This window comes from Haemaphysalis longicornis, unplaced genomic scaffold (assembly GCF_048455015.1).
Source record: "Haemaphysalis longicornis isolate Haplotype H1 unplaced genomic scaffold, Haemaphysalis longicornis Haplotype H1 scaffold_7, whole genome shotgun sequence".
Taxonomy (NCBI): domain Eukaryota; kingdom Metazoa; phylum Arthropoda; class Arachnida; order Ixodida; family Ixodidae; genus Haemaphysalis; species Haemaphysalis longicornis.
In genome coordinates, this window is record NW_027526422.1 from 128848896 (window position 1) to 128873562 (window position 24667).

Sequence of the window (24667 nt, forward strand, 5' to 3'; positions counted from 1 at the left end):
TTTATGCGCAGTTTTTTCAACCCTTAAAATGACTCACCAACTAGTTGAACAACACGCTTTAAAGAGTTCTTAGGTGAAGGGTAGAAGACTCGAAGGATGGCTGCCGGAGCCATGGTCAAGCTCTGGCCGATGGGCTCGCTGTCTGCCTACCAGGCTAGTGTCTCTGGCACATTACCGCCCATAAGGGTAAAGCCAGAGGACTCTGTACCCAAATCCCCTGCTTTTTTCTAAGCCATATGGAAACTTTAGTCCTGTTGAAAAAAACCTAATCGCTCCGTGCAAAAGGGGCCTCACTGAAGTATCACTGCCCCCGCTCGCAAGCATTGATTTTCTTAAGTTATACAATATGTTTCGATTTCTTGACATTGAATCGCTCGATAGAGCCCATAGTGTTTCCTCACAGTCAGTATTCTTGACCTCGAAGTTTCTTCAAAGCTTCATTGAGAAATCACGTAATGCAAACAAAAAACAAAGTTCCGGAGAAATTCTTGTTGAGATGAGCAATCAAGAGCAAGCCACAAAGCTTGTAGCTCAGACCCTAATGGCAGATCTGGACATCAGGGTTAAACCCCACCGCCGCCTCGAGAGCACGCAGAGTTTGATTTCTGAACCAGATCTGCTAAACAAAAGAGATGCCAACCTCTTGGAGGGCTTGAAGATCAGGGCTTTACAGCTCGAGGGGAATCACAACCTCCAGAGATAGTACAGAAATACCCACCAAACACATTATTGCGACCTTTAGTTGCTCCAAACTTCCAGAATATATAAATGCAGCCTTCATCCGGAGTTCCATGCTTCCTTTCATCCATTATTCCGCACCGCGACCAGGTTCCCGAGGCCTTGTTATTGAAAAATTCCTAACGCCTTGGGGATCATTCCTATTCAGCAAAACCAGCCTTCAGACCATAGTATAGGACACAACACTCACCCAAACCTTGACTTGACTATTGGCTCTGCAGTTTTCTTCCATTAATTGAATAGGATATGAGCTCACACCCATATTCTAGTAACCACTTCCTAATAATACCAACATCCATAAGTGAAAGACCGAACAGGTCAGCTACCCATGGGAAATTCAGCAAAACAAAGGCGAAATAACACATTTACAGAAACACCTTACCTACATTACTCATCCATAGCACACTTTCGTATTGATGAGGCGACCCAACTCGTCACTGAGCACAACCTCTGCTCGCAAAGAAGACCCTTTCGAAGGCTTTTTTGCGGCTCACAAACCAAGAAGGCTGCGGTGGAATGATGACTGTAGGCGAGTACGAGAAGCTCACATTATAGAAAGCTTCGCCTTAATAACCTCACGTGGTTTGTCCTTGGCTTCACAGGAGACCATCGCTATCTAAACTTGGTTGTGAGTCATCCGGACACATCCTAGGCGCCAGAACATTCCTGTAGTGGGCTGTGGAGGCGACGTAAGCCACCAGTGAGACAGAGAAAGATTCAATTTCATAACATCATATGGCTTGTCCTTGGTTTCACAGGAGAATTTCGCTACCTGTTCATGGTTTGATCGTCTGAATAAATCGTACACGCCAGAATATGCCTGCAGTGCGTTTTCGACGCGACGTACGCCATCAACGAAACGTAGGAAGTTTCGCTTTAATAACCTCATGTGGCTTGTCCTTGGTTTCACCGGATACCTTCGCTACGTCTGCTTGGTTTTGAGTCGCCCGGATAAATCCTTCGCGCAAGAACGTTCCTGCAGTGCGTGTTTGGCGTGACATACGCCATCTATGAGACACTGAAAGCTTCGCTTTATAACCTTGTGCGGTTTGTCGTTGGTTTCACCTGAGACCTTCGCTGCCTATACGTTTTCAGTCGTGCTGATACATATACGCACGAGCACACTCCTGCAGTGCGCTTTCGACATGACATGAACTATCTATGAGACATTAAAAGCTTCGCTTTTTAACCTTATGTGGTTTATCCTTGGTTTCACAGGTGACCTTCGCTACCCCTACTTCCTTTTGAATCGTCCGGATACATCCTACGCACGACCGCATTCATCCACTGCGTTTTACATGAGGCATACACCATTTTTAAACATTGAAAGCTTCGCTTCAATAACATTATGTGGTTTGGCCTTGGCTCTACAGGAGAATGTGACATTTTTTTCAGTAATTTTTAACATGTTATGTAGGCGTTCTGAGTTCGTCTACTCCACGGGGCCTCGCACATTCACCTTACCTCATAGTGTTTACAAAATGAGGACACTTGCTAATTTTTCGTGCTCAAAAAATCATAAGACAAACAGAATAACTAAGGGCGCCCCCGCTGCTTATGGCACAATTGTGAAAGAATATTCGAGCTTATCCCGGTGTACCAAAAATGGGTGAAGTGGGCTTGCTAAATGCTATTGTTCTACGCTTTTTCAATTTGGCTTTTTGGTGGTCCGGTCCATGCGCGCACTTGGCCCCCATTGAGCGATTTTCGTGTGCGTCTTACTTTGCGCAGAACAGTGAGTGTTCACCATATGAACAGGAAGTGTGAACGTTCCAAATGAACTGATCGCTACCACGATGCAGGTTGATATTGCAGCGGTTTTTAGGCGGTGAATAACTAAGACACTAAATCGTGGCGTTTAGTATATGGCGCAGCCTTACTTGAAGTGCAAGAAAAATGCCCGAGGACGCCAAGCACTCCGTATGAGTTGTGAGCTCAAAATCTTGGGTGTCCAGTTGCAGACCTGCGCCGCCTTGCTGTCGGCTGCTGTGGGTGAAGGGCTTTGTAATCTTTCCGCATGAGATGATTTGATGTGGGATTCTCATTAACGGTTTCGATTCACTTCGATCTGCGTCGTACGCGTTGTGCCGCTGCTCGATCCTGGCGTCGTGTAAAGCGAGATTTGATAGCGACTATGAAATTCGCTGCTTATATGTTTGATCGTTTGACTGCGTCCTTCCGCTCAGCTTCAGCTGCGCGTAATGCTGGCATGGACGCTCACTTTTGATATTGCTGAGTTTAAAGGAGTACTGACACGAAATTTTTGTGTTACGTTTTTTTCGCTGCTATGCGTGCCTACCAGCCCACTAATCATAGAATGACAGATTAGATAGTCCAGCGCAAGGTAAACATTCATTTATGGCGTCGTTTATTCGTGTCAGTTTCAGTTTCGACAAAACGAACGCTGAGCGGCCGCCGTGACAGGAGGTATCACGTCACGTCACCATTCTTGCCGTATCGCTACCGCTCTGGAAGCGCGCGCGAGCGAGAGCACGCGCGCGCCCAGACCGGCCAAGGTCTTCGACGTCCGCACAGGCCCGGGCAGCATGACGTCAGTCCCAAAACCATGACGTGTACACACGCCCGAGCAGCGAGCGCCAACCACAGCCAGCGCGTCGGCTTCGTCACGGGAGCCCCAACGTCGGCAGTTTGGGGCAAGTAGCCGATGATGTCATGTCGGTCCGCTCTGGGCTTTCTCGCGTGGGCGAAGATTAAACTGGATTTTAAATATGCTTCGCTGAACCGTTGCTGTTGAAACTTGCTGGGAGATATCTCCTGATAAAAAGGAAGTGTTTTACATAGTTGTCGCAATTTGGAAATTTCGTGTCAGTATTCCTTTAAGGTTATGCTATGAAACGCCTTCCGCTGTAGAAAGCTTCCAAAGAAGCCGTTGTAACAGCGTTGTAACGGTTCGCCGTTGCAGGAAAAATTTTCAAAAAAATGCCGGACGCTCGCCAGCGCGTGTCCCGTGGCGACCACCGAAGCGCTTGCCTTGCGGCGATTGCCGAGTCCCTGGTTCGCGTAGTGGCTTTAGGAAAATAACTCCAGCGCTGTCGGGAAGCGTTACCGCGCGTGTAAAACAAATAAAAAAAGACAGCGCTAATGCGAAAGGTGGAAAGACAACCTGCTTGAGAGAGGTCGCCGTGGCAGCCAGCCCTTCTCTAGAAGCCATTATGGATAATTGGAGAAATTGTTACGAGCGTGCCAATCCTTCCAGACGCGACTTACAGATCCCGCCACCGCTGCTGCGAGTCGAGGATGAAGAGCTGGTGGAAGTCTACAATGCTGATGATGACTGCATCCACCACTCGCCGCGAAGAAGACGAAGACGTCTTCGATGTATATGACGACGGTTACTAGCACTACAGCTATGCAAATAAACAATGATACCGAAACTTACCCTTGTGTCCAGCAATGCTCATCTATAACAGCTTCCCCATTCAAGTCTTGGGCGTGAGGGCAAGCTTCGTCAAATTTTTTCTATGACAGACACCGACGCCAGCTTTTTCACTAAATAGGCCTTTTAATCCTTTCGCACAAAAAGGCGGGCAGCAGTCATTGTGACGGAATTCACCACGGCACTGGAGAAAATATTAAACACTTCTTCACTAACGGACGGACCTACTCACGATCGCTGGGAGAACAACGGGAGCAATAGACTCAATTTTCTTGGGAGCATAGGAAAACTCAGCAGTCGTTTTTTACCCGTGGTACTTTTGAGTAGGCTGAAAAACACTGATGTAAAGTGAAATATTTTAAATTTAGGTGAACTCATGCCCCGAGGAAGCTGCAAACGCAACAAAACCTTGCCTTTAAGACCAGAACTTGGATATTAGGCTTGTGGATGATAATTACCGGCGAGTTCCCCAAAAAATGATTAATAACAAAGAGCGACAATTTATATTACTCACGTTTGTTATTTGCGTTGTCTTAGTTCTGCACACCCTCCCCCGCTCTCCGACACAAAAAAATCAAATATAACACCACGCGTTGGCGTTAGGTGCAGGAAAATAAATATGCACTGGCAATTTGCAATCGTGACAATGCGTGGTAGCTATTCTCAAGATTGCTTTCGTGTTTTTGTAAGCCAACGATATATGGCCTACGGGCATGTCCTATTTCAATAAATGGCCTAAAATTGCGAGTATTATGTAAATGGTTTGGCAAGGATGCAGGATGCGTCCGTTTGTACGCTGTGGTTGAACTCATATGGGTTGAGCAACTGCACTTCAAGTACTGCTAGGCATTTGAGCAGTCTCCCATGAAGGTTTTTTATTGCCCTTGATTCTGTCCCTCAAATCACAAAAACTCATACAAGCGAAGCAAGACATCGCTGCGGCGGTCCCACCCAACACCCAGCGAGCTTGAAGATACTTTATGCAAACCTACGTTTGCAAAACAAAAAATGTCTTCACCCTTCGAAAGTCGCAACTCGCCCTACATTGCGGGCTTTATCACCGGCGCATTCATGACGCCGACATAGCGGATACCTGACGAATGTTCCTGACCAGAGGAACTCATTGCTCACCTTACTTTGAGCGGTTGGTCTGTGCCTCCGGTGCGTAATATAGGGCGTACCAAAACCAGTTTTGTTACAATTGAGGGCTGCGCCATGCAGCAGCCCGTCATTTAATATCATGCCGAATTTAGGGGCTACTCGCAGAGAGAAAATGCCCTTGCCTAATACTGAACGTCGCGTGGGCGCCTTTTCCTTCCTTGCTGGGTCTCTCAACTCTTGCTGGTGTTCTTTTCCACTGCTTAACATCTACTCGCAGAGAGAAAATGCCCTTGCCTAATACTGAACGTCGCGTGGGCGCCTTTTCCTTCCTTGCTGGTCTCTCAACTCTTCCTGGTGTTCTTTTCCACTGCTTAACATCTACTCGCAGAGAGAAAATGCCCTTGCCTAATACTGAACGTCGCGTGGGCGCCTTTTCCTTCCTTGCTGGTCTCTCAACTCTTCCTGGTGTTCTTTTCCACTGCTTAACATCACCCTACTAATCACTACTAGATATATACAGTGACTGTAGTTAAAATGAACTCAGTTGAGACAAATTTCCTGCTTAAAACAAACGATACATTTGCTCTCTTGTACGCGCACAACGCAAAAAAGGTTTGCCTAAAACAAATTTCTGATAATACGAACAAATCTTCAGGTCCTTTCGAGTTTGTCTTAACCATTAATGAATCGTGAATTAACTTTTGCAATCATTCATCGTCTAATATACACCTAAGCCATGCGTTGGTTCTCTTCTGGCGTTCCTTAGTTCAGTTTGGTTTTGCATGATTCGTAGGGAAGCCGGTGTATTAAATATCAACCTACCAATGAAACATTGATATCCCAAAACAACCTACTACTTGAGAAAATAGACACATATGGGCCAAGAAAAATAGCATATACATTTTATTTATGACACCTCGAGGAAAAGTGCTTGCAAAGCAAAATATACCAAGGCAGCAATGCTAGGAAAGGCAAGAAGCAGTAATGAGCAATATTGTGAATACAAGATTTCGCCATAGAGATAAAAAGAGCCAAATCATAACAAAAATTAGGTATGCCAAATACAAAGTTTGGTGAGGGATGTTTTGGCTGGACTGTTAAGGTCTCTAGATATCTAAGAGATAATCTCTAGATGGTTAGGGTGAGAAAGGCCGACATTTTAGAACTGTATATTAATTTACAAACAGAAATCAATGACAGTTTTGTACTTATTTACACTAAATCGAAATCTGAGGCTGGTGTTGTGTGGCGTTACGACTACACCGGGAAATGCTCTCTTCCTACTTGTCCTGGCCTCTGGCTTGGCTTGTGCTGGTGCGATGGGAGCTGGACATTTTTCTTTCTGATTATCTTTGTGGGGGCTGGTTAGCCGGTAGTTCGTAAGGGTTATATAATTTCTCTAAATACGCGGTATACTGGTATTTTCGTAAGCCGAAAAAACGGTGGGGGGTACCAGAAACCGGGACTAGAGCTTGATGGTGACGGTGGAAGTTGATTCTCAGTGTAGAAAGCTAGATTGCAATAAGAGTACCATGGAAGACGCGGAAAAACAACGGAGGAATTTTCTGGTATATGTAGCAAAAAATTTCGATAAAGACGGTTTAGGATTAGTTATGGTACTTTTTAGATCAATAAAAATTGATGTTATATTAGAGCAATGGTAGAAGTTTGGCAACCACGCATTTTTTTTAGCTTGTTGGCAAGCCAGGCTGAGCAACAGTAGAACGTTTCCCGGCCATCCAACGCCGCGGGAATGGTTGGTCGGACGCCAGATTTACCTGCAGTATACAACTGTATGAAACTTTATCCTCTAGATACCTTTTTCATGAACTACTGATATCATGAATATGTGGAGATATAAAAGCTGCTAGATTGGCAATTCTAGTCATGCGTCTTCTTGGTTTAAATGGCAGCCTCAACCCAGGGACTAGTATCTTGCTTTCGCGTTATCTAGCCTATAAGGAAGGTAACACGTCTGCAGTGGAGAATAATATATAGCTATGAAAATATAGTGTGATAACAATGGCCAATACAGTGCCCGGATAAACAAATTTCTTGGGAAGGCTCTCTCCAAACCCCAGTGCGCTTTATACGTGGATAGCTCCAAGCCATGAGGTGACACCGTGTTTAGGTGCACAACTCTTCGTTCCAGTTGTCGTAGAAAGTTCCTGGGCAGGCCTGAGTGAAGCCTTCCGTGCATGTTGTGATGTGGTTGCTAGTTGCGTTATCAAATATAAATAGTCGGCAGCCTGCATACAGAAAGAATACATTTCAAAGCAGTTGTGAAAAAACCACAGCACCCTCGACAAAATTTTACGAGTGCGTCTGCCATATTACAGAAAGTGCCAAGCGAGTGGAGATTGAGAAATATTGAAAACACCGGAAACCTCGAAATAATGCTGGGTGGTGGATTCCATTCGCAGCACAGTTTACAGTTGGAAGTTTTCGAATGTGCGAAAGTTACGAATAGTACAGCAAAGAAATTGGCCGCACAAGACGAGACCTTACGAAGCTTTATGGCGCGTATGCATTTTTTAGGGAAGCTGTGTTAGGGCGAGCTTTTTCGCTCGTCTACTGAAGGTCATGCGTCACACCGGGGTAGGAGTAGGTGCCCAGACCCGCCGGAGGCCTCGAAAAAAACCAGTTCCCAGATCCGCCGATAAAGGGCGCAGTGGTGTCGTAGGGTCGGATTTCTGTCTCTCCAGCTAGAGGAGGGAGAACGGAGGGATTCTCCCGGTGCTGACGTTTAGCTGCCGAATTATTTAAGGGAACCGTAGTCTATCCGAGTGGTATCCGAAAAGTCTATCCGAGTGGTAGAAGCAGTTTGGGTGTTGGACTTTCACTTTTACTCAGAGTGCGCGGGAGATGGTTCCGTACTTTAATCATTTTTCTTTTAAATCCGCGGCTTTGATTTTATGCCACGAATACGTATTGAAGACCTTCGCCCGCAGCCGCATCGCTGGCTCCACTCTTGCAGCTGACATTTGTAAGGCGTACGAAGTCCCCACAAAAGTATCGTCCAGGGTGTGCTACAAATCGGTCTCTTAATTGATTTGGTTCCTTCCGCGCGCACAGTTTAAGTGGGCGTAATACATTCGCTGTATGAGCAGAGGAGAAGTCAGCTGGCCCTTTTCAAACTGGGTGCTTATCTCTCCCGGGGAGCTGTGCTTCTGCCCATACATTCATCATATTGTTAACCCAGTTAGCCTCGCAACTTCCCGCAGTGCAATTTTTACACGCGTTGTCATCGAGCGGACGTTGTGACGGCATGGTCGGATAATTAGAGCACTCGTACACCCTATACGACACCGCAGAATGCTGTAGCAGTGCTCCAGGTGTTTTCTGTGAAGGTCTGCACCCCTTCCTCGGTCGACCAGTCAAAGTAAAAGGCAGCCCTTAGCGAAGATGGCAGGATGAAGCTCACCACACAAATGCCACCTTCGGAACTGGGGCGCAGGTTCTGCTAGATCAAGCATAATTCTGGAGCATCGATGTCTATATTTATTGCTTTAATAGCGCCAAAGCATAACTCAAGACAGTGAAGGAGCAGCACAATCCGCCTAATAAGCGTCGGCGAAACAAAATGTGTGGCGAAGCAGGAAGGCCACTGGATTGTTTGTGTGCGTGAGACTTCACGCCCATCCGGATTATGAGTCTTAGTTTAAACGCCTCGCCGTTTCCGGACACACAAAACGGGAAGCCATGAAATAGAAGTCATTGAGCAATCACTGTTGTCCCTTCTGCAACGCCAGCCGGAAGTCCCAAAATCAAACCAAGGTTCGCTCAACTACGCGCTTATCAGCTAACGCGGAATAACTTGGGTGTCAAAGAACTCGTGCGTCATACGCAGCAGCGTCCAGAACGAGTGTTTTCATTCCGACAGCTTCGCTTCTGAAGCCAATCAAAATTGTGTTCCGCCTAGAGGGCATAAATAAAATATTCCACCGCCTCAAGATGCTGGCGACAGATTTGGGCGAAGTACGCTCTCACCCCACCCAATAACTTTGTTCCAAACGATATATGTGCCTTATAAATTTATGGTTTGGTGCCGGAAACCTGTGGAGTCATGGCCTAAATCAACCTTATCCATCCAATATCGGAACGCATCCTGCTGGACACCCTTGCCACAAGTACCCGAAAGCTGTTTGAATCACGCGCTATTTATGATGCTCCCCATTCGCCTTTTTGCAGCATAGTTGCACATGAAGGGGGTTATCTACTCTCTAAAGCGGCGCCCAAGTAGCACATGTCTGCGAACGCCTGCACCACATTCATAGCCAAGCATCGTCATACGTACTTGGTCATGGGTTCCTAACTACGCTAATATTGCACGAAGTGAACATTTTGACACCCTAATGCATACTTTCTCGGCCATTTTATCGCTCTCCCTTTTTCTAAAAGACTCAGGACGAATATAAAAGGCTTCCAATCAAAAGCGACGCCCTGCAGGAGACCTTACACACAAATGTTGCAAGTCATTTTTGATCCTCCCGAGGCAAAAGTCCCGTCGTTAAAATGAGCCACGCAATGAAGAGAAGGCGAAAGGATAGATGTAGGCGCCGCATGCATCGTGTCTAGGGCTTTTCTGTTTTTTTTGTACATTTGGTGCAACCTCATGCTCGGTGATTTGGACGATTTCTTCTGCGTCTCTTTCCTTGGGCGCCACTGGACGCCGAAGCGGCCTTTTGCCACACCTTATTCGGTCCGTCGGTCCGGGAACCTTTTGGGTGGGTGTGGTAGTTCTACAGAAGATACGGTAAATGGTTGTCTTTGCGCCTCCCCACGCGCACGGAGAGAAAAGGGACTATATTGAATCAGTTCGACACCCACGTCTTCTGATTTCATGACCTCGAAAGGCCTTGACGATTTAATTAGAAGATTCAATGAAACCCTGAAATTGAGAGGCAAGGGTGTAACGGTGAAAGGACTGCATTTACAGCGAGAAGCTAATTACACCAGGTGGCGTCGTGGTCCTGCCTACCGCATTTACTTGGCCACATACTACACGCTGGCCTAGGTTCCTTGCCATAACCTCCATATACTTCGTTCCGACCGTGGCGCCCTGAGGGAATTGAATAAGCCTACTCACAACATCGTATGGCTGGCTGCATGTTTACACACATTTTTCTTAGAATAGACGTTTGTGTTCGAAGTAACCCATTGTGTGGTTTTTGTTTCTGTGTCCAGTATTCTATGGCGCCGCCAAAAATCATCAATACTGCATCACTTGGCTTTAGACATTACTAAAGTCGGATAATATCACAAACCACCCCACCGCAACTTCGAAATATCTGAACACCTTGTTTGTACATTGAATTGTTCCAGCGGATGCAGAATCTACCAACAAACCCCACCCACAATGACAACAGCAGGAGTACGACCCGCTTGCTTGTAAGATATAAAGTGCTCTTACCTAAAAATTCGACATCAAATTTTCCAACAAAGCAGGCTTCGTAGTCACCGTACAGAACCGTTACTTTGTGAATAGTGTTGTCTGCAAAAAAGAACGCGGACTAGAAAATTAGTGCAGGCTCAATTGTTTTCATTGCCTTCACCAACTATGTGGAGTAGAAATCATGCAGTACCGCAGAAATGTTGTCACACAGGGGAATGCGTGAAAACGAAGGTGTATTTGGAGCAAGTATTTACAGACAAGAGGGCGCCACGTTGGCCATAACACAGCTCCCTCCTTCGTCTAGTTGTAGCGGGTGCTAGGAGCCCAAGCGTCCCTAGTGTCTTCTTTTTAGGTAAGTCTTAGCCTGTCTAGCATGTTTTGGAGCTGCTATAATTCCATTCTTCGGCGCCTGACACACACTGTGGCAATACCAGCTGTTCATTAGAATATCACCCGGTGCTGGTGCCAGCTGCATTACTTATTGGGTCCTTAATAAAAGTTTTTTCGGGAAAGGGCAATGCGTTTGCTACAGTAATTGTAAGTGCGCTGCAACCTACCGCAAACAACAAAAGAATGCAGCGGAGAAAATCATCATTGCTACACAACAAACGACCACTGGAGGAAGAAGACCTCTTTCGCAAGCTCCCATCGACTCCCATCTTTCGCTGGCTGAAATGGTTGCTTTCTAGTGCCGCACCTCATATAGTCATATTCGTAATTACATCTTTCCATTGCACATTCGCTTGCTGGCTAACTCCTATTCTGCCAGTTGTTGCCTAGCATCATCGTGCGCCCAGTGTTTCCCTAATCCATTGCCAATTCAAAATCAGGGTATGAACTATCATCAACGTTGTTATCATAAATAAAGAGCGTTGCCTAAGCGGCAGATATTTTTAATTGTACCTTCTGTTGAGCTTGCTCACTGCGGCACTACCCTCTCGGCATTATAGTACAATTGCTGCATATTCCCAGCTATCTCTCTGTAAATCAAGACTCCTGCCTCAAGATACTTTGTTTGCATATCCCATCGGTATTAGACTTGAAGCAGCGTGAAGTTTAAGAACGGCCACAACCACACCGTTGCAGTGCGGGCGGTCATCCTCTCTTGAGCACGAGTGGTGTTGAGTTGCTTGGATTTCAAAGTACGATAAACACCAACCTCTTTCACTCCCCTTACGGGAACAAACTGGCCGTGTAGTGGGAAGATGCAGGTGTTTAAACCAAAATGTCGCGCGTTCTAATCTCCATGGCGCAATTTTCGAATATAACGAACTGGGGTGCTTCTGCATTTTGTTATTTTCGCCACGGAATTCTCTTATGCTGCAGAAACCTGACGGGTTACCCGATGTGTCAACAAAGAAATGCTTACAACTTGCAGCTTTGCGGTATTTTCGGCTTTCATAATGGCATAGTTGTTTATTTGCTTGTAAGCAATATAAAGACCTAATCTGAACCCTAGGACACTTGATAAAGCATTTGTCTTGCATTTGGCATGCTCCGTGCAAGGATTTAAAAAATCTACGGTTTGCCTCCACATGGTTGCATTAGTTTTACGTCCAAATGGCGTGGGTGTTGGACTCCTGTCTTCCATGCACAATATTCACGTGCTGTTCTGTCTCGCTGATATATTAACACAATTATACTAGGCTTTTGGAGTTCATCTGGTGCGCTTTGCGGGATCGGTGCTCAATATGGTACGCAGCGCAGCAAAGAATTGTTAGAAAATTGAGGTGAACTGTTTTGTCCGGCTTAATAAGCCCGCTCGGGCACTGAACGTTTCCCAAGCTGAACTGTAAGAGCGAAACCATTTCTAGCATAAAGAGATGTTTGTTTGCTTTCATACATTCAGAGAAAAAGACCAAAACGGTGAATGATCTATTGTCCTCATATTAAGGCAATGCCACACAGACAAAGCAAGAAAGATAAACTGCAAGTCTAGATGCAGTGATCCGCGATAAAGAACTCAAACTAATATCTGCTTCGGCGGGCACAAACATTTTTGCGAAAGTAATATTCACAACATGGCGGCCATCGCTAATCTGAGACTGGTCTAGGTACAATTCATTCACAACATGGCGGCCATAACTCATCTTAGAATGGCCTAGGTACGATTCCTGTGTTGTAAAGCTACACTAATTTTCCAATATTTTGTCTGACGTGTATGGTTAGAACGGGTCAGCTATGCCAATTATTTTATCACTGCTGCAGCGCGCGCTTCGTCCTCGCGTGGACAAAGCATTCGTGGTGTTTTGCTTTCGGATGGTAAGATATTATGGCAAAGCTTTTTGAGCTGCTTTTTCACCTCTCTTGCCAGACGTAACCCTGTTATTAACATTCCTGCTGACGTTCCGCAGCAAGAACGGATTCGGAATTATCAGCTGCATGACTGTCTTAGGGAGCTGCACAAGGTCTCTGAAATACACCTTCACTTACCACTTTCAAAAGTGATATTGACCACATCGGGCGCATCTGTAGTCACAATATGCAGTGTGTCTTCGAATCTGCAAGGAGCAGCAGCATTTTTGTAGTGGCAAGCACGCCTAGGCAACTACTAGGTGTTGATAGATTGTGCCATCTTAGAAGACAGACGACGGAGATTTCTTTACACATATCGCTTTTTAAGCCTGTTTAGAGAATAAAAGTCATTCAAAGTAATTCGCGCAAAAGGCAAAGAAGCAACGGCAAAGAAAGAGACACAAATACGATGTAGCAGCCAAGACGTTGGCGATAAGTATCGCAAAGGTTTCACTCTCAAAGCTCGTAGACAGACCTAAATACGCCGGGCAAGTTTGTTTTAAATGCGAATGCATTTCTTAGTCGGGGGTTGTCGTGCTCCGTCGGCGTGCGCCTGCATTCCTCCAGCGCGAGCGCACGTGAGCGCGCGCCTCGTAGTTCTGCCTTCGTCGTCGTCGTCGTCGTCTCGGCGCGGCGGGGGGGTTATCATGCTCCGTCGGCGTGCGCCCGCAGGTGTTATCTCTCCGCGCTCCTCCTCGCCCCTAGCGACAGCTGTGGCGCGCCTAGCTCGGGCGGGAGTAGCGGAGGGCAAGGGGAGAGGAGGAGCGCGCTCTGGCGTGTGAGGGCGCTCGCATCGCGGAGCTCGGGCGGAGTAGCGGAGAGTGAGTGGAGAGGAGGAGCGCGCTCGGGCGTGTGAGGGCGCTCGCATCGCGGAGCTCGGCGGGAGAGAGAGCTCGCGCGCGGGGCGGGCGTGTTGCGCGGGTCTCTCTCTCCTCTCCGCGTACCCTCTCTCCGCTCGCTGCGCTCGGAAAATGTATATAAATGCAGTGGAGCGCACGCCTCTCTCCGTTACTGCTTGCCGCAGCGCACTCATCGGTGCACCCAATGCATTCGCATTTCCGCACGATCCCCTTCGGGGAGGTGGGGGGAGTTTTTTTCAAGTTGCACGGCGTGCATAATACGGTGTTTCACTCTTTGCGCCATGTTCATTGGGTTGCAGTGAAGGGAGATCTGAGAGTGCATATACCTCTGGAAAACAAGCCGAGGTCGTTATGTACTTGTTTGACACCATTTTCAGTAACGAAGTTTCTACTTAAGGGTTGTCTCGTAAGCTAGTACTCATGATTTACTTACCGTTTAGCTTTTATTTTTTTTCAGGTAAAGTACAGGTTTTAAAAAGTGGTGGTCTTAGCGTGTATTTTATGTCAGAAAAAATATACCAGGAAGAAAGATCCGAAAACAGCGTGAGGATTTTTATTTCAATATGACCGCCTCCTTCTCATCTTTTATTTGTAGATAGCACTATGCTAGAAAAAACGTGCGATAAGCCTACCGCTTGAATACTTAGGACTTAATGCAAAACATTGTCCCACCATTTAGTGTAATGTACAATGGAACATCATAACTACACAATGCACCAAGATTCTTACACTTGCGTTCCGTTCTCCAGCTTGTAAATGAGGGTGGTCATTCCATTTCCGTCGCTTAGCCAGCGAACGCAGTATCCCAGGGTCATATCTGACGTCGAAGCTGCGAGGTAGTTGCTTTTGGAGGCCTCGTATAGCTGCAGGGAAGCAGAATGGAAAAGCTATGATTTATTACTTTATATAAAATAAACGCACTACTTGCAATTCTCCGGACCGACCATCGTTAAAGCGCTATTTCGAAAAACGGCAGCAAAAAATTAGCCGGGATCTCTATGAGTGTTTTGTTTTGTGCCAACAATAAGAAACGAAGAATATATGCTTTAAATCAACATAGATCATTTCGAACTAATCTTGGATCCACACGTATTGGGCGAATGCGAAGGGTGCCTTAAAAGGTGCGTTTTCGGCAGCTTCGATGGCCATTAGGAGAAAGGGTCGTTGGCTCTCGCCTCAGACCAGCCACTTTGTAGAACCACAATCGATCAAGACACAATAAAAAAATAGGGGACCAAGGTAGTTATTGTTACAATATAACATTTTTCAGAAGGACGCGTAAAGTAATGCAAATAACATACAGCAGACAAAAAGTGCCATTTCTTGTTGTCTCACAGATCACATTATTGCAAATGACACTCAAGCAAAACTGTTCTTATATGTGCACAACACTTCAAATGAAAAGTTTTTTTCATTCCAGTAAAAAGCCAAAACCTGTGTATGATCGGTTTCTCAGTTCTCACTTGCATAAAAAGGAACTCTGTGGTTGTCCACACTACGCATAAGCAGAACAATAATTCCGAGTTTCTCCTTTATAATATGTGCGGTAACACTGGGTCCGCTCATTCAACCTCTGAGAAAGAAACGCAGTTCTGCTTGTTTTATCTTAGGGAAAAGTTACTCGATGTGCGCCACATACTTTATTCAATTTTGTACGTTTACTCACCAGCTACGCAGCTACCGTACTTCGAAACATGAAGTTCGCTTGTAAGTCCTACTTTTACCAAATGAAAATTTTACAGTATAATAGACAAATAAATAATACAGCACCAAACTCTACTTCTTGAATGTTACTCCTTATAAAAATTGACTATATTGGCTCATGAGTCATTATTCAGGAATATAAACCAGCCTGGAGTCATTTGTAATGAATCGCTGCACAGCGCTGGTGATCAGCAACTTAGAACAATACCATGAAGTAATCCCGTTTATGCAGTCAAAATTGCATCATAGAATTTGAGGCAATTACTTTGGATACAATACATAGAGCAGACCGCCGACGCATAAAAAAAGGCAGAACAAGTCTTTTTCTAGAGCGCATACTTAAAAACAGTTTGGTTTTTAGGAATTTATGGGGTGCGAGTCAATTAACTTAGATGGAAAGGCACTTTGTTAAAGTTGCCAAGAATGCGAAGCTGCTTTGATCCACACCGTAACCACTGGGGCGTATTCAAGACTTCCTAGCACTACCCTAAGAAGGACGTGGTAAAAAAACCGGATATAAGTAGATCAAGAATTTCGATTACGGCGATAGGAATGAGAAAAAGTTGCGACAGTTTTTTGAGGCACATGGGACATTCGTGGTGTACTCGCCGTTAAAATAACCGATGTTACGTCTGGATTTTAAGTGACACACAACAAAAGCGGAGGACAGGTTTCTGCTCGTATTTAAAGGCTTATGCTACCGACAATAATTTTTAGCTGCGTTGTACCGATATCCTCGAGGATTCTTACCGTAGAGTACCAGGTCAGTGTTCACCCGTGTGAGAGGAGAGATGGGTATGACAAATGTATGCAGTAAGTTACACTGTGCTGTAATGCGGTCTGGCTGCAAGGTAAGCCTGTGGTTCCCCCCCACTACTGTGATTGAGCCTCCAAGTTGCGCCTCGGCAGCTCAGTAGGCGATCGATTCATCGGCTGTTACAGGTCTGTTTTCTTAACTGCTAGCCCGTCGGCATGGAGGCTATACAGCGCTGAGGAGATCAGAAGGGGGTCTTTTTGTGCAATAGGGTGCCAACGAGCGCCTTTGTGCATTTCTTGTAACGAAATTGGATCAATAAGCCTGTGTTTGGTTTCCACTTCGAAACGAGATTTCTGCTTCGTTTTCAAAGCGATGAAATGAAAGCTACCCATTACTGAAAATCCAGAATGATCATGATATCCGTCTTATTGAGCGAGGAACCTTTATATTTATATGAAAAAAATAGGCCTGCATAGCTAATAGATATGATTTGATTTTAGGTGTGCGACGCCTATTAGGGACGTAGTCCTCCACTTTTTCTTTAGTTTGACCCCGAAATGACCTACGAAAACAGCATCCGCTATTGAAAGGGGACTAAAACGAAGGCCCTCGACGACATTCAGCTTGCCCTTAACTTTAAAAGGATCATAATTACCAGAGTGGTTTTCATATTCTAAGTGGTGTGCACCCAAGGCGAAGGCATCTGGCCCTACACCTACAACTTCAACTACACCTTTCGTGTGTTGTCCCTACATGACCACATGTTTCTTTCAGGGTTTCTTTTCTTATCCTTGCCCTGAGCTCTCTACGTGACCTTAATTACATGCCTTGGCTACCATTTTGTAATCAGGGCGGATAATCTGCAGTGAGCTTCCTGGTCCGCAATATGCGCTCAGGCAAACTGCACTTTTTTCTCTAATTTTTTTCTGCGGTGTCTTCTATGGATGTCTTTCTATTATAGGTGGAAATTATGATCTTTGTAATAACGTGAAAGATTATTTGCCCAAGTCTTGTTTTACAACCTAGTTTGATTGGCTGCTTCACCTACTGGGCGTTCAGCATTGTTATTGTTTCCTCGTGAAAACTAAACGGTGTTTTTTTGTTTGTATAATTGCGTACATTCTTCTGTTATTTTGTATGGTGACATAGGACATGCTGGGGGTGGGGACTTCATTTTGTCAGGCTTTTTTAGCCTTTTTGACCGTTTCCCTCGACAAGTGTTCTAGTAATTTTAGTACCTGCAGTCGCAGTAAACTTTCAACAACGTTATTGCTTGATATTATAGTCAACCCTACGACCCAGCTCATGCTGTGTAGCTCCAAAGCAAGTTTTCTGCATACATCTATCCGAATCCCCAAACAAGGCTACCTCTTCGCCAACCGTGAATTGCTTTGTTTTCTGCGTTTACTCGTCATTTATTTTCCCCAATCGAATGTCAGTGATAATGACCCTAAACCAGAGGTCAAAAGTTTTGAAGTATTGTGAGTTCTTGTCTCACGCCTTTTGTGACAAGAATCTTATGCCACAAATGCGCTCGCCGTATATGCTCTAGGTATATGTGCTCAAATTGGTGGTCTCCCTTTGTTTCTCTTACTGCTGTGACTTCCACTGCTTAAAACGCTTTTGAAGAGCCTTCGATAGCATTTGATACGATTTATTGTTGCCTCTACATTTCTTAATTAATTAGGTGTAGGATGAACTGTGTTCAATTGTCAGTCATATTTCCAAAATGAAGACTATTTACTGTTTGATGCAAGTGTGGAGGTGCGTCTTATGCGCCAATTATTTGGTAAATAACCTGCACCGACAAATGTAGACTGCTGAGTCTAATTGTTACTGGACGTTACCCTTACAGATTAGTATCACGTCGACATTTTCTTGTGCTGGCGCTTCCCTTAAGCCCCCAAGACATTTCGAGAGGGATTCTGCTGCGTTTTACACTACACTCACCTTGTATCGTTCAGCAGATCCCATTTGTTCTGTAATTTCTGGCCGCTTTCCATCTGTTCACCTTTTGTAGCATGCTTTCTTTGCGTACTGCCGGAATGGCATCTACCAAAATTGCCCTAGGGATGGCGTTCTCGTGCATAACTTTTATATAGTACACGTGCCCTTAAAACCATAGCGCTACTGCACGTTGCTCTCTACGTTGTGCCTTCGTCTCTGAGTGCGCCCTTATTGGTCTCCTGTAATAGCTGTCCTCTTTGCCACTTTAAAGCTCCTCCTGTCTGGAAGGCTTCGTCAAACGTTGGATCGCTGGGGGCACCAATTCTTCCAAAGTTCCACCAAGTATTGCACTTGCATAACCTCGCAAATTTGGTTTCTCGATGCTACAGCGAAGCTGTATATGTCTCAGTTTTCCCAAAGCGTGTGCGGCCACATTGGCGCAGAATTAATTAACGAGGAAACACGGAGACAGAAAATGAACATAACTTTTGTTTTATCCCAAAACAAATTGTATGACATTTGTACATGAACAAGACCCTGACATTAGCCGAGTGCCATTTACTGGTGGCAGTGAGGTACTTCGCAGTGAAGCTGTGATAATGGTGGAGCTACCATCTGCTGTAGGTACATGGCCGTCGATGGAGGGAGTATATTTATGGAAAACAGCTGTCACCCTTGTTTTCGTGATGCCATTTCAAAACAAGTGATACGAAAATGGGGCCCTAAGACGTTTCTATTATGACGCGTACTTTTATTTATTTGTAATAGTTATTTACGTCGCACTTAAGTTGTAAACGTTAGAGAATTACCATCTGCTGTCAGCATATGTCGGTCTACGAAGAGGCTATGTTTACGGAATTTATCCAAACTATATAGAAACAACATATACGATAATCAGCCGCTGAGATAACTGATATTACGCCGGGTTTCATTTGTTCTGAATGAATACGTAGTTCGCGGTAAGGTTGCAAATGTTCTGAAATTTCCGCCTTCTGTCAATAGATCGGATTCTACGGAAGGTAAAGGGACAGCCCCCTGTTTTTCCGCTGGAATAAAACTCTAGCCCTTCCAAGTTTCATTCGGCTAATTACCGCGGGGGGGGGGGGGGTATGCTCAACCGCAAACTACAAACAAATGTGTTTTGTTTCGTCCATTGCTTGAAGTGCGTCCAGATTCCCTTGCGATCTTTCTTCACAGAACGAAAGGACACTCAATTTGTTTCACTGAGCTCATTCACAGTTGTGGGCGTGAACGAAGTCCTTCGCTGCTTGAGATTCCATGGGTCTCTTTCCTGCATTACTTTGCTGCCGCACCCACTTCTTATACCCGTGGGTATTGTGGTGAGGCTTTCATTGAGGAAATGCATTGTAGAGACCTCAGTTCGGTTTTTATAATTTAAAATACATACGGATATTTTGTCGAAGTTCTGCTACCATGTCTCTTCCGAGTGCAGCACTTGTTCATTGTCTTTTGAAAGCCGTAGTGCTTTTCGCGATGAATATGTTTAAATATGCACGTAAGTATGCAGTTTTGATTTCCTAAAATCTTTTTTGTCACATCTGTTTTCCGAAGAATACATGAATTAAAGGAACCCTGCAATACTTTATTCAACTTTTTCTGAAATCTTAAATGCGAGCAGAACGTAGTCACCCAACAAACCCAGTACATAAATTAGGGGGTCGCAAACTGAATAAGCAAATAAATTACTGCTCTATGCTCATCAGATAACTTGGAAACTTGCTCGAAAGATTTTTCTCCCTTTCGCGGTCTTGACGTTTTTCCATGGCCCGAGTTACGTTACTGATGCCATGCAGCGGCTGTTGGCGGGTTTTCCATAAGTGCGGCAGTGAACGCTTTTCAAAAGCCACTTTAAAAATAAAGCCACAAAAACAAAGCAGAAACGGAAGGCGTATATGTGTTGCGACGAGCAAATCACGCGCTGCCGCTTCCTGCTGGCGATAAATGTAGCTTTCGCAGTGCTTTGAGACGCGAAGGAGAAAGTGAAAGCGTTTAAGAAAGTGGTGCACGGTCCCTTTAAAATAAAAATGAAATCGATGTGCAGCGCCGTTTATACGGGTGGGCTATTTTGTGTCCATTTCTATTTCTCCCGTTGGCCAATGAAGGCTTCAATTACCTCAGGTTTTGCTTCTCTGAAAGGTAAATGATTCCACCTTGACGGCTTTTCGTAGCGGTCACCACAGGTTGCCCTGATAGTTTTGCACGCCCCTTTACATTGAAGCCTTCATTGAAGATGAGTACTCGCTGTTAGCCTGACGTACTGCTGAGTTCACGTATTCGTGGAATATGTCAACTACCTTTTCATAGAAGGCATCCGTTGGAGCGTAGGCTTTTACTAGTTTCGACTTTTATGTCGCCAGCCGCAAGGTACGATGTTTGGCTAACAGATTCCTGACTAGTTTGAAAAAGCGCGGATTACAGGGACAAAGAAAACAAAGTGCAGAACATCAGTGGTGGTTGTCAACTTATTTGCATTTCCTTAAGGCATTACATATCGAACAACAACACGTAGTGTGCTAAATGGTTCTGAACTAAATACAGTGGGTTTTCATACGCCTGTCAGGCAACGGTTTAGTAGTAGCTGTAAAACAGCGATATGTAGGCAAAGCAACGGAATCACCTGTGTTGAGCAACAGTGTACCTTAGCGCAGCACAAATGTCGGTTACATCTTCAAGTATTCTTGCAAACCTGTTTAGAGTTTCAGTTTGATCACTTGGCTGCATCGTTCAACAGTTATAACATTTTTCAAAGAAAATCGCCTGCGCTTGTGGACTTCCAAAATTTGAAAAGCTTGCAGTCCTCACTTGGAGTCTCCGAGTAGTTAATTCCTTATACCGGCTCCCTTGTTAGCTCGGTTCGTAGGGTGATCGACCCAAAAAGTCGTTGATCATGCATTTCAAGCCCGAAAGCAGCACCACTTTGCAACTCCGATATTTTTTAACAGCGAAGCTGTTCTTGTTCACGGCTTTCATGGGACAAAAAGTGGTAACACAGTCGCAGCGATGTGCAGAGGGCATATTCTATTGAGGAGGATTGCAAACGATACACACACATGCCGCAAGTTAAAGGAACGTTTAAACGCAATGTTTAACCAGAGATTTTCGAAACTACCCATTCCGGTGGAAATGTTTATACTTGTCAACATTGTTGCGCCGCAAGAAAACATTTAGCATATTTTCGAGAAGATATGAACACAAAAGTGATACTTGCATTGATATTTTAAATAAAAATACATAGATGCTTGATTTTTGAAATAGCAAAGAAAAATACGCCGCGAAAAAAATAAAAGGCGCCTAAGGCGAGCAGTCGCGCCTGTGTTTCAACTTAAAAAGTAACAAGAGGTTCCAGTAGTTAATGCGAGCCCTGCAACACGCCAAAAAAGAATTGCCTCGAACGGCAATAATTCTGCTGCCTTTCAGAAGCCCACTTAAGCTTAGCCTTCGATTAAGGGACGGCAGGCAGCTTCGCTGTTGTCAGCGTTCGCGACGCTAATTCAGTGAGGCTGGGCTAATTTTTATATCTTCTGAAACGTTCATTTGCTTGAATTAGTCTCTTTTCGCCGTGGTTCAGGCGGTTATCGAGTTTGCTTCTGGAAATTTATCCTGGCTGAGACCAAACAGATTTCTGCTGCTGAAATGTGTTTCGTGCAAGCTTGAACCGGGATGGTGATGGTGTAACAGGTATTGCTTTGAAATTGCGGGTAGAAGCTTCATTATTACGAACCTCGGAGAACGACTAATACTTTGAGAATCTTGGTCAGTGCTGAAAGGCTGAAGTGCGTGCCTATAAGAAAAGGCCTGTTCTCCGTTCGGTTCTCATCGTTTATTCCGTATCCTCCTCACACTTGCAAAGTTGTATTTCAAGTGTGGGCCAATGCGAAGTGGTTTAACAATTCTCACTTGTTCACCGCCCCCCAGCGCTGGTTAGAACACTGGCCCAGCGCGAAGCTGAATTTTCTTGAATAAGATAAACCGACAAGAGTCTAAGCCAGAACAAAAAAATTGGTTTAGTAAGCTCTGGTTGCTGCGCACCGCGGACTCGATAAGGAAACATTTATGAGCGCAACGCTTGTTGAGCGCTTGAGAAATATTTAAACATACGAAACCCGCTCCCGTTTATTAAGCTGGTCGGCATTTTTCGCAGTCACTCCATGCTCTGTTTAGGAGGTTTGTTTACTACGGTTATTTATTGTCTCTATGCTTTTTCTACACTGGAAGTGAGAGGATTTCTTACCGCCGAGGCGTTACATGGTTGACCAGTGGTACCGCCGCATTCCTCGGCATTTGCAGCCATTGCCATGAGCATGCAAAGGAGGTAGGGAGAGAAAAGTACAAGCATCTTGTTTGGGACGCTTGTGCAGTCTGGAACCCAGCGTTCAATACAAAGCTCCGATCTGACTTGCTGACTTGAGCAGTAACTTATATTGCTTTCGATACATGAGCCATGCTCTGTCTCTGGCCAATTGGAATCGTTGTTGAACGAAGGCTAGATACCGCTTCGACAAACACACAAAAAAATTAGCTGCACTGGAACGATACCGACTACAGAGCTTAGGGCCCCTTTCATTATGTTTTCACTGCTGTGACGATCAAGCACATGTGGCTAGTCCTTGTTTTTGAAGAAAAAAGCATTAGGATTTCTCTCCTTCCCCTGGATTTTCCTCCACGTGGATACATCGTAGGCACGTGCGCAGTGTTCGAAGAAGAAGCTTGCGTTTTTCGTATAATTTTATTTCATGATTTGTGCATATTTGGCTATTTTCAGACTATTGGCAAAATCAGAACACCTGGGAGTAATGCGAGATAAGAAACAAAGTCATACAAAAGAATACGAAGGCAAGGTTGGCTACTCGTGGTGCAAGTATCCGGAAGCCACAACAAAAAAATTGACATATAATTCCCGGTAGCGTCAGAGTTCGAAAGGAAGTGAACTTGGCTTATTTAAATTTTCTTATTTTTTATGCTTCCTTCATCTGCCCTCCCTGAATTCGTACATGTGTTTCCATTCCGGCGAACTTTGTTCGCGTGTTACTTTGCACAGAATAGAACACAGCCACATTCCACACAAGAACTGTCAATGTTTCACAGGAACTGATCGCTACAGCCATACTGTTGGCGTTCCTCATACAAACGGGGACGAAGAAGGACGCAAAAAATCTCAGAGTTAAGTTTACCCCTTCATTTTTATTTCGCACAATCTTTCCACCGAGACGACGTTCACCTTACAATGTACGCACAATGTTCCCCGACAAGAAAGACTGCGATTATTCGGGCGAAGCTTGCGATGGCATCGTAGCAAATACTATCCACGTGTTATACACTTAGGCACTATACTACCTCTCATTCCATTATGAGGCAAAGCAACAGCCGTCATGTGATTTGATTGGAAACAGATGAGTGATCCAGCCATGTTTTTATTTAAACTTATGCCGGTGGATCAACCGACGAGGCTGATTGAAAGCTTTTCCAAGGAAGCGAATTCCTACCTTTTTGAAGCTCAAAACGTGCGTCAAAATAACATCTTAACAGCGCAACTTCAGTGATCGTTGTACCACCTAAAAAAGAAATACAGAGACACTTGAGGCTTTTTACGTCTTATTTAGGCCAAAGCCTTATATATGTGAAGACGATTGCGATTTTTAGGTTCTGTATGACTTTGTGTGAGTTGCATGCAACAAAAAAAGTCTTAGGAACCTACATAAAGCGTGGCTGGTATCTCCAGGCAAACTTTTGGGCAATGGCTTGCTCAATCCTATGAATAAATACTGGCCTGAGATGAGTAAAGAGTGTCTGGGTGGGTTTCGCGTTATCGTAAGAAAGGAAAAATAAGGCGTACGGTGGCATGTCTGAATCCAAGGAACGGCTCAGCATTCTCACTGCAGTGCCTCGGCGGAGACGCAGGATTGGTTGTTTCACAATCTGTGGAAGAAGTGTTGTTGATTCCGCAGTTGTTCTCTATAGGCTACTAGCCAGTTTCCCCTCCTACAAAAGGAGGAACGAAGATTCTATGGTATTAGAATCAGACACTGTAATGCATTAGAATGATTAAATGCTTAATGCTTAAATCGCATTCTAGCTTCGAAGTAATACTACGGCGAGAAGGCTTGGGCATTTTTTGGTGAAAAATGTGCCACTAGAGGAAAAACACTGCGTTTAGAGCCGAAGATCGTGCCTTCAACTAAAATTTGAAATCCCGTCAACTGTAAAAAGGAGGAACGTTTTCAATGTTTTTTATCGCTCAGTGACTCCAACTACAACGTTGCAATTTATCATGCGGGAGTCAGACTTCCTTTCCTTCCAAAGCACGCACTCTTACCTCTGGAGACACGCGCTTCCTTTGTGACGTTGACTTATCAGCCGTCCAAGACATCAATAGAGGACACGCTCCGGAATCGCTGGCTTTCATAAGAGAGAAGTATAAATATCTTAAATTATGAGCTGATTGGTGCCTGAAG

General features: G+C 44.9%; 1 protein-coding gene across 1 annotated transcript; it reads right to left on the reverse strand.

Moving 5' to 3' along the window:
- Positions 1 to 7296: 7296 nt before the first annotated feature.
- LOC144145103 (uncharacterized) lies at positions 7297 to 23830 on the reverse strand. Its single transcript, XM_077676596.1, has 5 exons — positions 22447 to 23830; positions 14516 to 14649; positions 13065 to 13132; positions 10650 to 10730; positions 7297 to 7485 (listed from the first exon to the last, which is right to left on the reverse strand). Exons 1-5 carry the CDS (start codon positions 22549 to 22551, stop codon positions 7364 to 7366), a joined length of 510 nt encoding a protein of 169 aa, XP_077532722.1. The 5' UTR covers positions 22552 to 23830; the 3' UTR covers positions 7297 to 7363.
- Positions 23831 to 24667: the final 837 nt, after the last annotated feature.

What these genes read in the sequence shown, in the direction of transcription:
- LOC144145103 (XM_077676596.1), bottom strand. Translation starts at nt 22,551, where the DNA reads ATGCTTGTACTTTTCTCTCCCTACCTCCTTTGCATGCTCATGGCAATG. An exon ending in CTGGAGAACGGAACGCAAGT is followed by an intron (nt 13,133 to 14,515) that starts GTAAGAATCTTG and finishes TGCTCCTTGCAG; the next exon opens with ATTCGAAGACACACTGCATA. An exon ending in CAATATCACTTTTGAAAGTG is followed by an intron (nt 10,731 to 13,064) that starts GTAAGTGAAGGT and finishes TCTTTTTTGCAG; the next exon opens with ACAACACTATTCACAAAGTA.